The following is an 11,496-nucleotide window of genomic DNA, read 5'->3' on the forward strand; positions in this document are numbered from 1 at the left end:
ACTTTTTTAACCTTTATGGTTTTGGAACCGTTTGCAACTAGTATGGCTATAAAACCATGAATATAAAACTATACAAGGTTTTTTACCATTTACGACTAGCATGGCTTCAAAACCGTAAAAAAATTAAAAAAACGAAATTTAACCGGTCATAAGAGCTATTCTTTTAGTTAAGCAATGGGCATTGGAGAGTACAGGACACTGGAAACTCTTCATATTTCGAAGGGAATGGAAGAAATATTGTAGTGTCAACACTGGGACTCGGACCCCAGTTCTGTCGATCATGAGACTGAAAGATTAGCCCTCTTGACTGAAATGTATACGCAGTTGTAAGGAAATAAGTGACTTCTTTAGATGGGCTTAGTTGGAGCGATAAATTTCTGGTTGTTTAACCGTATTAAGTGAAAGCAGATAATAAACGGTTTTTCTCACAGTTAACAGTTTGATTATCATCTTATTTATGGTTATTTGACTGTTTTGTTTGATAATGGAAAAATAACAATTAAATAAATTGTTATTTAACCATTTTTCTGAGAAATTTCTAACAATGACCATCACATCAAAAGTTGATGCGTCTAAATATTTTCGTTGGAAATTGAAGTTTATCACGAAACGGATGCATCTTTATTGTTTTTCCTTTTTGGAAATAGGACACGATTGTAACTTGTATTAATATCAGCCACATAGTTCCATCCATTTTTATTCCATTTATTGATCTAGTTACTCTAGCATGTTAGAATTTTCATTTATATTTTTCTAAATGATAACGTTTTAAGCAAAAATGAAAATTATTTTGAGATTACAATTTAATAACAAAATTACATAGTAAAAGTACAAGAAAGTAATTCTTACGTGCAACAAAACTTAATGAGTAGTGCGTCTTCTGTAAATCACATTGTTGCATAATTTATTTGTAATCGTTCTGTTTATAGAATAAATTGAAGGACTTCTTGGAGAGAGAGTGAGACCCCCTCCGTCCCGTCCCCCTTAAAAAACGACATTGTGAAAACTTTTTTTACACATACACAAGTCTATACATACCAGGGCAATCATTTTTTTAAATGAAGGAAGTCCTCTTCCATTAATTTAAACCAGTTTGAGTTAAATCGGATTTTTTTCAATGATACTTCACGTCCATAAGTTAAAAATGATATAAATATACTAATAATTGTTATATTATTCAAAAGAAATCATAGAGATTCATAAAATGCTAAAATTGTTAACTATTAATAAAGTGCTACGACCCATTAAGAATATTTTAATGCATGCAAATATACGATTCAAATTTATCGAAAATGGAATAGAAATGCATCGGTATTAACTACTAAAAAATAGACTATAAAAAATCACAAAATTAATTTTACTGCTTTTTTTGTTAAACTTAAAAAATCAAATATTTTATTATTATACTAAATTTTCCCCTTTTTCTTAGTTCGCATTCGCAAAAGTTATAAAATTGCTAAAATGTCATTTCAGATGTGCTGTAATTTATTTCATTATTTTAATGTAGTTTTGCTTATTGAAATTTAAAAACACAGCAATATATTTATAATAAATTTTAAAACTATAATAATCACTGAAACATTTAAACACTCTTATATTGAACTAGCTAGAAAATTTTTAAATCGATTTTTTCTTAAAAGAATCTTTATAATATATCATATATCATAAGTCAAGCAAGTTAACTTAAGTCAATGATTTTTTTAAAAATAAACCACTTGATTTAAATCGTGACGTATATTAAACTGATATAAGTCAACAAAGCCTGATACTTACAAAACTGCATTTTAATTGTTTTATGAATATCAATGCAATTGTTTTGACCAATGTTCTAAAATGTGTAAAATCTGGAGAGAGAAAAACTTTTCTTGTGCCTTTCTTAAGATTGAATTCATTTAGTTTTTTTTTTCATGAAGACTTGGAACTAACTATCAACTCTTTCAATAAATGCGAAAAGAGTTTAAACAGACAGAAATTTTTAAATATAAATCTTTTATTTACATGGAATGATTAAATTTAAAGTCTTTTAAAATAAATTGTATAGTAGGATTTTTCACAAAATGTCATTCCATGCCTTTTAAAAGATGTGATGCGTGTGAAGATTGGAAGCTTATACATAAAGCGAAAAATTAGACCCGTTACCTTTAATTAAAATTTACCTAATTCAATTCCAAAATAAGTAAATTCTTTTTTTCTTATTTTTCAATACTTATCTTCATGAGGGTGCTGTCATTATTATGAAACTAAAATTATAATATTACATGCTCTCACAAGCAAACTGTTTTTTCAAATTAGTAGACACGAAGTCCCTTTTGTCTTGATTCCAAAATTATACAACCACATCTTACCGTTTGCTTTAAGATTGTTCGCAACAGTCCGTCATGTCATTTTTGGCCTTCCTCTATTTCTATTGCCCTCACATTCCGATTCGTAAACCTATTTTACCTTTAACTTTTCTATGTTAAAGAAAACAGGCTCAATTCATTTCCATTCATATGTCCAAATTCATTGTTAATGAAATAATTAATAAATTTAAGTTTGTTGAATGCTTTATAAAGTGCTTAAGAGCTACATTCAGGATAAATATCGAATCAGCATTTATTTACTGTAATTTGTATCTAATAAGACTAAACACATGTATGGAAACATATGGATAAAACATAAAACATATACAAATATAAATCAGATCTCAAAATGCTTTTTAGTTTCTAAAAACAGTGGATTTTCTTCACGTCTTCACGCTGATTAAAAAAAGCAAGATCAAAACTATCAGAGCATGCTAAGATTTACCATGCTTCTGCCCTATGGAAACACAAAAAAGCTTGATAATTTTTACCAAAGCGCTTTGGTAAAATTAATTGGTAATTTTGGTAAAATTTACAATTAAATATGGTTTTATAATGTGTTATAAGATTTGATAAAAACTGAAAAATTTTTAATTCATCATGATGCCTTCCTAAGAGCAAGGCATAAAAACCATTCATTTGGTTAATACTTTCCAGTTTTGTATTTTTTACTAAATGTGTAGTAATACGAACAATAGTTTTGAAAACATGAATTTTCAGTAAACCATCATCATATGAACAGAAAAATTACCAAATGAATGTTTTAAATAATGTAAATTTTCGTTTTATTAACCAGAATCATGCTTTTTTATCAGAATTGTCATTGCAGTACGGTAAATTTAACAGATTCTTTTTCTCCATACGTATTGACATTTAACTTCATTTTCATAATTATCATCGAAAATCGCTTGCTCAAAATAGACTTAATGTATCAGTCGTGAATAACGGTTATAAACTCATAACAGCCTTAAAAATAGCATATTATTCACAAAAAGTACTGTTTTATATCATGATTCAGAGCCTTAAAATGAATATCTCCTATTATCTGAAAATTACTCATCCAAACATATATAAATAAATAAAAATTTCTCAAAAAAAAATACAGAAACAGTACACAAATCCAGAGGAGTCCTGAAAATGTCTTCTCCTAATCCATAATACTTATCCATCATCTTCTTATGTCATATTTCTTCACTTGAGTGGTCAGATGACAAGCATCGTGATTGTAATTCACGCTTAATCTCTTGTTTTCATACCGGAGAAAGTGAATCTGCACACATTAATACATACTTTTCCTTTCTAATATGCCTCTGAGGAAGAAAACATGACCGGAACAATCACGCAGTCGGACAGTTCCGTGGGATTTTATACATTTTTGACTTTCTATTGATCTATTTAAAGATTGGGGTTAGAATATATAAACATTCGATATCGATTACTTTCTTTGATTTGGGAATTCTAGCCGGTTAGTGGTAAGCTGAAATTCTTATTTATCTTTCGTTGTGATGGAAATGTTTAAGGAAAAAATTATTTTCAAATATGTTTGTTATAAAGTTTGGGGACACTGTTACTAACTCTGTATGATTTTTAACCATAATAACGTTTAAATTTGATACCATATTATCGTACCTACATACTAAGCTTAATTACACGATTCAATTTGAACTGAAAGGTGGTTCAGTTTAAAACCTCATTAAATCTTTAAGAAATGTGGAACGTATTATGGTTCATGCGACTGATATTAAGGTTCAGCATTAAACTGATTTTCCTGAGAAAGTATCACGCAAATATTTTTAATCCTATAAAGTTCTATAGTTTCAAGGTATCCGGAATATACTTTTAAAGATTTTTAAGAAATACGTTAATTTTATTTTTAGAATGTATTTTTTGTGCCGATGTATTAATTAATTATGCATGAAACCGTTCCCAAATTTTCTATAAGACTTTCATTTAAAATTTTAAAATTAATATCCTTTAAATAAGTTAATGTTTTCAATTTTAGATATAATAGAGAAAATACTAAGCTTTAAAATAATTCATTTTAAGTTCTTCTAAATTGTTAAATAAATTATTATTAAATTATTATCATATTATTATAATAGAATTATACTTTTTTTCACCTTAACACTTTGAAAAAAAAATTATTTAATTTTAATATTGCATAGTTTTTAATTTTACTATTTTTTTATAAAAAAAAACTTTGCACTTCAATTTCTAAAATGCATTTTAGAGTTTCATAAGGACAATTTAAGGTAAAATATTTGAAAAAAATATAAAAATGAATGAATCTAATTTACTTTAGTTATATGCCATTTGTATACATAGTTGAGTTAAATCGTTTCATGCTTGAAAAAAAAAAATCACATTACCATTGAAAAGAAAAAGCAGTAGGGAAGAAACAAAGCTTTACTTCACATCTCACTTTCTAACTAAATAAAACTATTATGTTTCCAATATTTATAAGACAATTTAAGGCCTTTAGTTTCTAATAATAAACTGATTGATATATATATATATACANATATATTTGCAACATCTGGTATAATATGATGTAATTTATACAATTGGATATTTCTTTCTCTTTCTCTCAAAAAAATGAAATTCTTAAGAAACCTTAGTACATTTTTATTTAACGCACACGATCTAAATATGTAAAATGATGAGCTAATGAGCTTTTTTTCTTGATCTGCAAAGGCGAAAAACATTTCATTGGGTGCATTTCTAGGAGAAAAATATCAGTGTCAAAAATGTGATATTTTTCAGTTATAAAATAATGATTATAAAATTACTGAAATAGTGATCATCAATGTTAATTATTTCCTCTCACTGTATATTAGTATTTTTAATTTATTTCCTCAAAGTCATCGTCACTGAAAAAAGGTAAACAGCAGGAAAATAAAATAATTTTCAGTGAGTAAAAAGAACCTATTATTGTCTTTGACCAATAAAAGAATTCTATTTTAAGATTGGTAAAAAGTTACCAAGATTGTTTTGCGATCTGTATTCATTATGTAAGATCAGAATGAAGTAAGTAATGTGAGAATATTATAAAGTAAGAAAAACAACTTAATATGATGATGGCGTGAACAATTGTAAAATTATTTTATATAACTGGAAATATTATAAACTTTACCCTTAAAATGAACCGGAAATGAACCGAAACTGAGAACAGCTTTTAAAAAGAAACTTTCAATTTTTTTTACTATTTTTTCTTTTAAGTTAAAAAAATTTTGGACTCCTTAACATAAAATGAGTTGAAAATTTCAAGGAACTGTCTATTTTGATAAGTAATAGCTTCTTATCTCTTTACAAGCCACTCTACCTTCATATTATTTTTCTCATTTATCTACTTCTTCATTGCAGATCATAATGATAATCAACTTCAAAAGTATATGCCTCTTTGCATCAATAGTATTTGTAGGAATATTAATACCATCTACTATTGCTGGAACTATCATAAAATTACCCAAAATCATGGGTGGTAAAGGAGGAGGTGGTGGAGGAGGAGGCGTAATGCAGCTACTGGCAGCTGGAATAGTGGTTAAAATGCTTCAGGGACTTCCAAACTTCAGCATGCTCAAGGGTGGTGGTAGTGACAGCATGACCATGGTCACGCCCGTTCACGTACCATCATCAGCCATGATGAGTGGTGGAATGATGGCATGGCCTATGATGAATTCTGGTTGGCCATCTGGTGGAATGATGATGGGTATGGATTCAGGATGGAGTTCTGCAATGATGGGATCTGGGTGGAATACTGGTGGAATGATGGGATCTGGATACAACTCTGGTGGAATGGGAGGCTCTGGATGGAACTCAATGGAAAGCGGTGGCATGATGGGATCGGGATGGAATAATAACGGAAAAGGCAGACCTATGATGGGAAACATGGGAGACTGACTTTTTGTACCCTTTTAAGTTTAAAAAAATCAGACATTAGTAGTACAAACTTATCACATTTAGCATTTTTCATCAACTGATATAAATCACTCATAATTTCATCCATTTCTTCTTGCCATTTATGTATTATATATTCTTAGACCAATTCCTAAAAGTAAATACGTGTATTTCGAATTATTTATGATAATTGTATATTATTTTGAATAAACTTGTTTATAATATGAATGATGTATTTCATTAGAATTTGTTTTTTTATTGTATATTTTTGAAGAAAAAAATTCAGGCAAATTGAAAAGCAAATAATAGTTTATCAATAAAATTTTGGTTAAATTAAAGAAGTTTTATAATAAACAATATTGCTTTTAATGTGGAACATAATATAATAACATAAATGCTTAATAACAAACTTTGTGTTAAAATATATAACACAGCCATTACTTAAACCATTTTTTTAAGTATTTGTTTTCAAAACAGAATTTTAAAAAAAATATGTAAATTGTAGATCTATTTCTAATTAGATCTACAATCAAGTCTATGCCTTTCAGAAGGAAAACAAAGTTAATTCATTTTTTATTTTTATTTTAATGCACTTTGGGGAAAAAAACTTCTTCAAATGCGAAAAATTAAAAATAAATACACCCCTCCCCTCTGCTTTCACCACCTTGCATGAATTCATTGCTTATCTAAGTCAAGGTCCAAACAGAAAAGATATAATAAAAATAATTTTTCAACAGATAATGCCACAGATGGTGAAAACAATTTTATTTATATGCGTACTTTGTAGATAACAGCACTAAAATACAAGAAAATCTTCAGAAAAATTAAAATTTTGTATCATTTAAAAGGAAGGAAACAAAACGGAATGACTAAATTTATATCCCTCAGTTATTAACGCATTAATTAATGCATTTAATTGCAAATGATAAATTATTAAAAAATTGATTATTTTTAACGCAATGATTGATGTATTTTGCTGATAATAAATTAATTTTGCACACTAAGAAAATAAGCTTAAGGAAAAAAATTTAATAATGTATAGAGATGTTTCCCAACAAAACTTTAAATTCTTTCCACATAATTCGAAGGGTATAAAGACTAAATCCTGACGTTAGGGCAGGCTGGGTTAGTTGAAAAAAATAAATAAATTAAAACAGAAATAGTTTTCTTTTGTTTTTTTGTTTTTTTGTCAAAAAAAATATTTTTTATGAAACCAAACAATATTTATGAAATAAAAATTGTAAAGAAATTTTTTCGTCATACTGTCAATTTTTAAAGAATGATACATTTCTATATTATTTTCAACAAATCAATATCAAAAACCTCATTTCAGAAATTTCTTACTATTCAAACGCTCTAAATTAGCCTAAAAAAACATTTTTAACAAATTATTGGAATACTTATCTGTCGTAAAACTTGCATGGTTTTTGAACTGCAAAACTGGGAGAAATATGTATATAGAAATATGTATTCCTAAATATGTATATAGAAATATTTATAGTTGAGTTTTTCTCTGAAAAATGAATTCCTAACTAACTCTAAAAATTCATTATATAGATATATACAATTTAATTTATGCAATATATAATCTGATATACATAATTATATAATATGATATATATGAAATATATAATTTTCATAAACTCTAATTATATATTATAAATATATAATTTGAATTTATGAAAATTGTTCAGAACAGCGGTTCGCAAATGGAGTTCCGTGAAAGGGTAAAGGGTGTTCCGGGAGTAAGAACTAGTTTTTACCTCACAGTAATGATTTTTGTAATCCGTATTTACAATTAGATCGAATTAATAATTTATTATTCATTTATATTCTGTATGAAATTAAAGTAAAATGCCAAGAACAAAAAAATAGAATTTTTTTTTGAAAAATTCTTATTTTTCTATAAACAATATCTTGAATAAATTATGAAATAGACCTACATTTATGAAAAATTGCATTAGTATTTGCCATCACTCTTTGAAAATCAAACTAACATAACTAAATTTGTTAATAAAGGTTAATGCTTTTCTGGTAACCATTTCAACATTCATAGCATTTCTTTTAGATTTCATTTCAATGAAAACCGCAATTTCGTTCATTTATTTCCTTTTTAGATTAATATATTTGCACCAAAAACAAAGTTAAAACTGAATAAGATACAGTTCCATGAGTGTGAATTCAATTGTGGGATATAAAGCCTAATTTAAGACTAATGAACAATACTCTGAAAAAATAGCTGTACTGTTATAAAAATATTTTCTGAAATTAAGTAGTTTTTTAATGGTTAATACGCTCACAATTGTTTTTATATACTTTATTGTTTACGAAGTCGTTTTTCCACGGGAAGAAGGTAGATCATTATGGGTTCCATAGCCGAAAACATTTGAGAACAACTTGCTTAGAAAATATATTCAGCTATGAAAACTATAACCCTATGAGCAAACTGAAAACTTAGAAAAAAAATTGCACTCAAACAATTCAAGGACGCTAACAAATGTACACAGCCTATCATCAACACCAAATAAACAGGATATCCTAAGCCCTGCTCTGCATCAGCTACTTCGATCGTATCTTTAAATGTCTAAAAAATACATAAGTGAAAACTCGGTTGAAAAAAATCAACGAGTGATGCTTTTATAAACAATCTTGTTTTATTACTAAAATCAGTTAAAAAGAGACTACAACGTTCACTGTTGATTTATACTTATGATCTTCTACAAATCTGAAACAGGGTCAAACTAAATAATTAAATTAACAGGTCAATCACTCAAGATTTAGGAGAGAAATTTATCTTCTTTGCTTATAAGATGCTTCAACGCACACACACAGATATATATATATATATATGCGTGCATAATTTTTTTATAGCTAGCATAATGAAAAGTTTTCTAAAACTGTGATTAGGTTTATTTGTTTTTAGAATTTAAAACAATAAAATGAGAAAATTGTGACACACCACACTGATTCTGACTGTTTGGAAAACACTATAAATAGTCAACATGTGACATTTGGAATGTAGTTTTTTACGCTGAATTGTATAAAACCACCAAAGAAGTTTTCCCGCGCTTTTTTAGTTGACAAAAAAAGGGAATTCTCCACCAGTGGTATTTCTATTACCCTAACCGGGGTGGTGTAAAAGACAGCAAATGGTGTTTAGAATAACAGAGGGGGAATAAAACTCTCGGGGATGTTTAACACCCATCATTTGACTTGTTTTAGGGATTAGCGGTTCCCTTTCTTGAATTCATCCCCCAGTCTCAAAAAGAGCCCACCAGAAGATCTCCATTTCTTATTTTTGCGCCCACGTGAAAAGGTTAAAAGAAAGTGATCACTGATGGTTGCAGCGTAAGATAGGAGATGGGGTCTCGAAATGTCGTCTGTATACCTTTGAGTCGACAAATTGCCTTTTCGAATGAAAAGCAGGCTAGTACAACCACCTATTCTGATTCCAGACTAATCGATAAAAATACCTTATCAGTTATGTGGTCTTTTCTGATAGGGTTATTTGGAGTCTTCAATATACNAAAAAAATCTGATTTAAATAAAAATTGTTAACCAATATTTTTAAAAAATACCAGGCATTGCTAACATACTTTATCGCAGCTTTGATTGGTAAATGTGAAATATATATAAAAATCAGATTTCAATAAAAAAAATCTGACTTAAATATAAATAATCCTATTTCTTTGATGTTTCAAGAAAATCCTGGCTTTGTCAACCTTGTCTATAAATATTAATCATGTTATAAATTATGTATAATAGGGATTATCCTATGAGGACAAGGACACGAAATAACTCTCATCAAATAGAGAATGTGTATGTCCAATTATCTAAAATTGAAGAGGGTCATTTAGACTAAATGAAATAACAAGCGTAAATAAAAGTTATGACTCGTTATGAAGAATTACGGGACATGAATTACGAGAGTTAGTCATGTAATTTGTTAATACGAGTCCAACGAATAAAAAAAAGACCTTGAATTACAGACACTGTTGTGGAAACTTCACAATGCCATAAAAAAATTATACATGTCTGCATTAGACTTTCATGAAATGACAGAAGTGTTGTCTTTCATAATAATCTATCAACCAACGCTTCTAAATGAGATGCCGTAAAATACTTGCAAAAATAAAAAGTTGAAAGAAAAATATTTAACAAAAAAAAACATTTTTGGCCTCGCAATTAATTGCCATCTAATTATTTCCAAAAGTTAGCCTGCTGCACACACACACACAACTTGATACAAAGCTTATGAATCTATAGTTAATTTTAAAACAAAAAATTTAATTTTTTGCTGAAATTTTCATTTACTTCAAATTTTCATATTTCAACAAGTGCGAAGAAAGAAACATCCCCAAATAGCAGGGACCATATCGCTAATTTTTTGCAATGCGGAAGTCGTTTGAACATTATTCCATTTTAAAAAGGGTGCAACAATATGGTTCAATGGACAATTTGGTTTGAAGGAATAGTTATGGAATGTTTTTAAAAAGAACTGGGTTCTGTCCTCTAATTTAAGAGTATGTATATTGCTAACATAGGGTTGGACATTTTGCGAATTTCTTATATTTTTTTTTTTTTNTTTTTTTTTTTTTGTAATGCGAAAGTTATTTGAACCTTGATGCTTATTAAAAATGAAACGTTCAGTATGTTTGAAAACACCTATGTTTGTTAAGAAATATTTATGGAATATTTTTTTTTAAATAAAAAAAGCTCTTTTAGTCCAAATCTTTCTAATTTCAGAATACATATCCATCCATACAAGATCACAACATATCCTTACAACCTCGTTATATTAAGTAATACCTTCTTGTAACATAAGTATATTTACCGCTAACGTAAGGCAAATTTTTATAATTTTTAGTAATACGAAAGTAACGGATAAACCAGTTCCTTTCTATAGCGCCAAACGGTTGATTATAAAAACTATTAGAAAGAACTTTTAGTATAACATAAGAGAGTCAAATAAACACAAAAAATGGATGGAGGAAATCACAAATACTATTCCGTTATGGCCAAGGGACAAATCTGTTGCCACTTTTCGCTTCGTTACTGGGCACGATTGCCTCGAGGCAATCCAATCGAGGCTCCAAGCATTTAATATCGCATAAAAATTCTTTCAAATCCTTTCTGAAAATTGTGAAACATTCGTAAAAAAATAGACGCCATCCATTGGAGTCATCGCCCTGAACTTGCGGGAGAAAACTGGGGAGCTCGGTACAAGATAAACGATTTATAGACTTATTGTAGTTTC

The 11,496-nt window shown here is 28.3% G+C and overlaps 1 protein-coding gene and 1 long non-coding RNA gene across 2 annotated transcripts in view; one reads left to right on the forward strand and one right to left on the reverse strand.

Moving 5' to 3' along the window:
* Positions 1-11,496, reverse strand: part of LOC122270418 (uncharacterized) — a 45,803-nt gene that overhangs the window by 30,605 nt on the left and 3,702 nt on the right. The window lies entirely within an intron of this gene.
* Positions 3,573-6,401, forward strand: LOC139425084 (class E basic helix-loop-helix protein 22-like). Its single transcript, XM_071178129.1, has 2 exons — positions 3,573-3,814; positions 5,706-6,401. The coding sequence occupies exon 2, from the start codon at positions 5,712-5,714 to the stop codon at positions 6,240-6,242; it is 531 nt and encodes a 176-aa protein (XP_071034230.1). The 5' UTR covers positions 3,573-3,814; positions 5,706-5,711; the 3' UTR covers positions 6,243-6,401.

Source organism: Parasteatoda tepidariorum, chromosome 2, assembly GCF_043381705.1.
Source record: "Parasteatoda tepidariorum isolate YZ-2023 chromosome 2, CAS_Ptep_4.0, whole genome shotgun sequence".
NCBI lineage: Eukaryota > Metazoa > Arthropoda > Arachnida > Araneae > Theridiidae > Parasteatoda > Parasteatoda tepidariorum.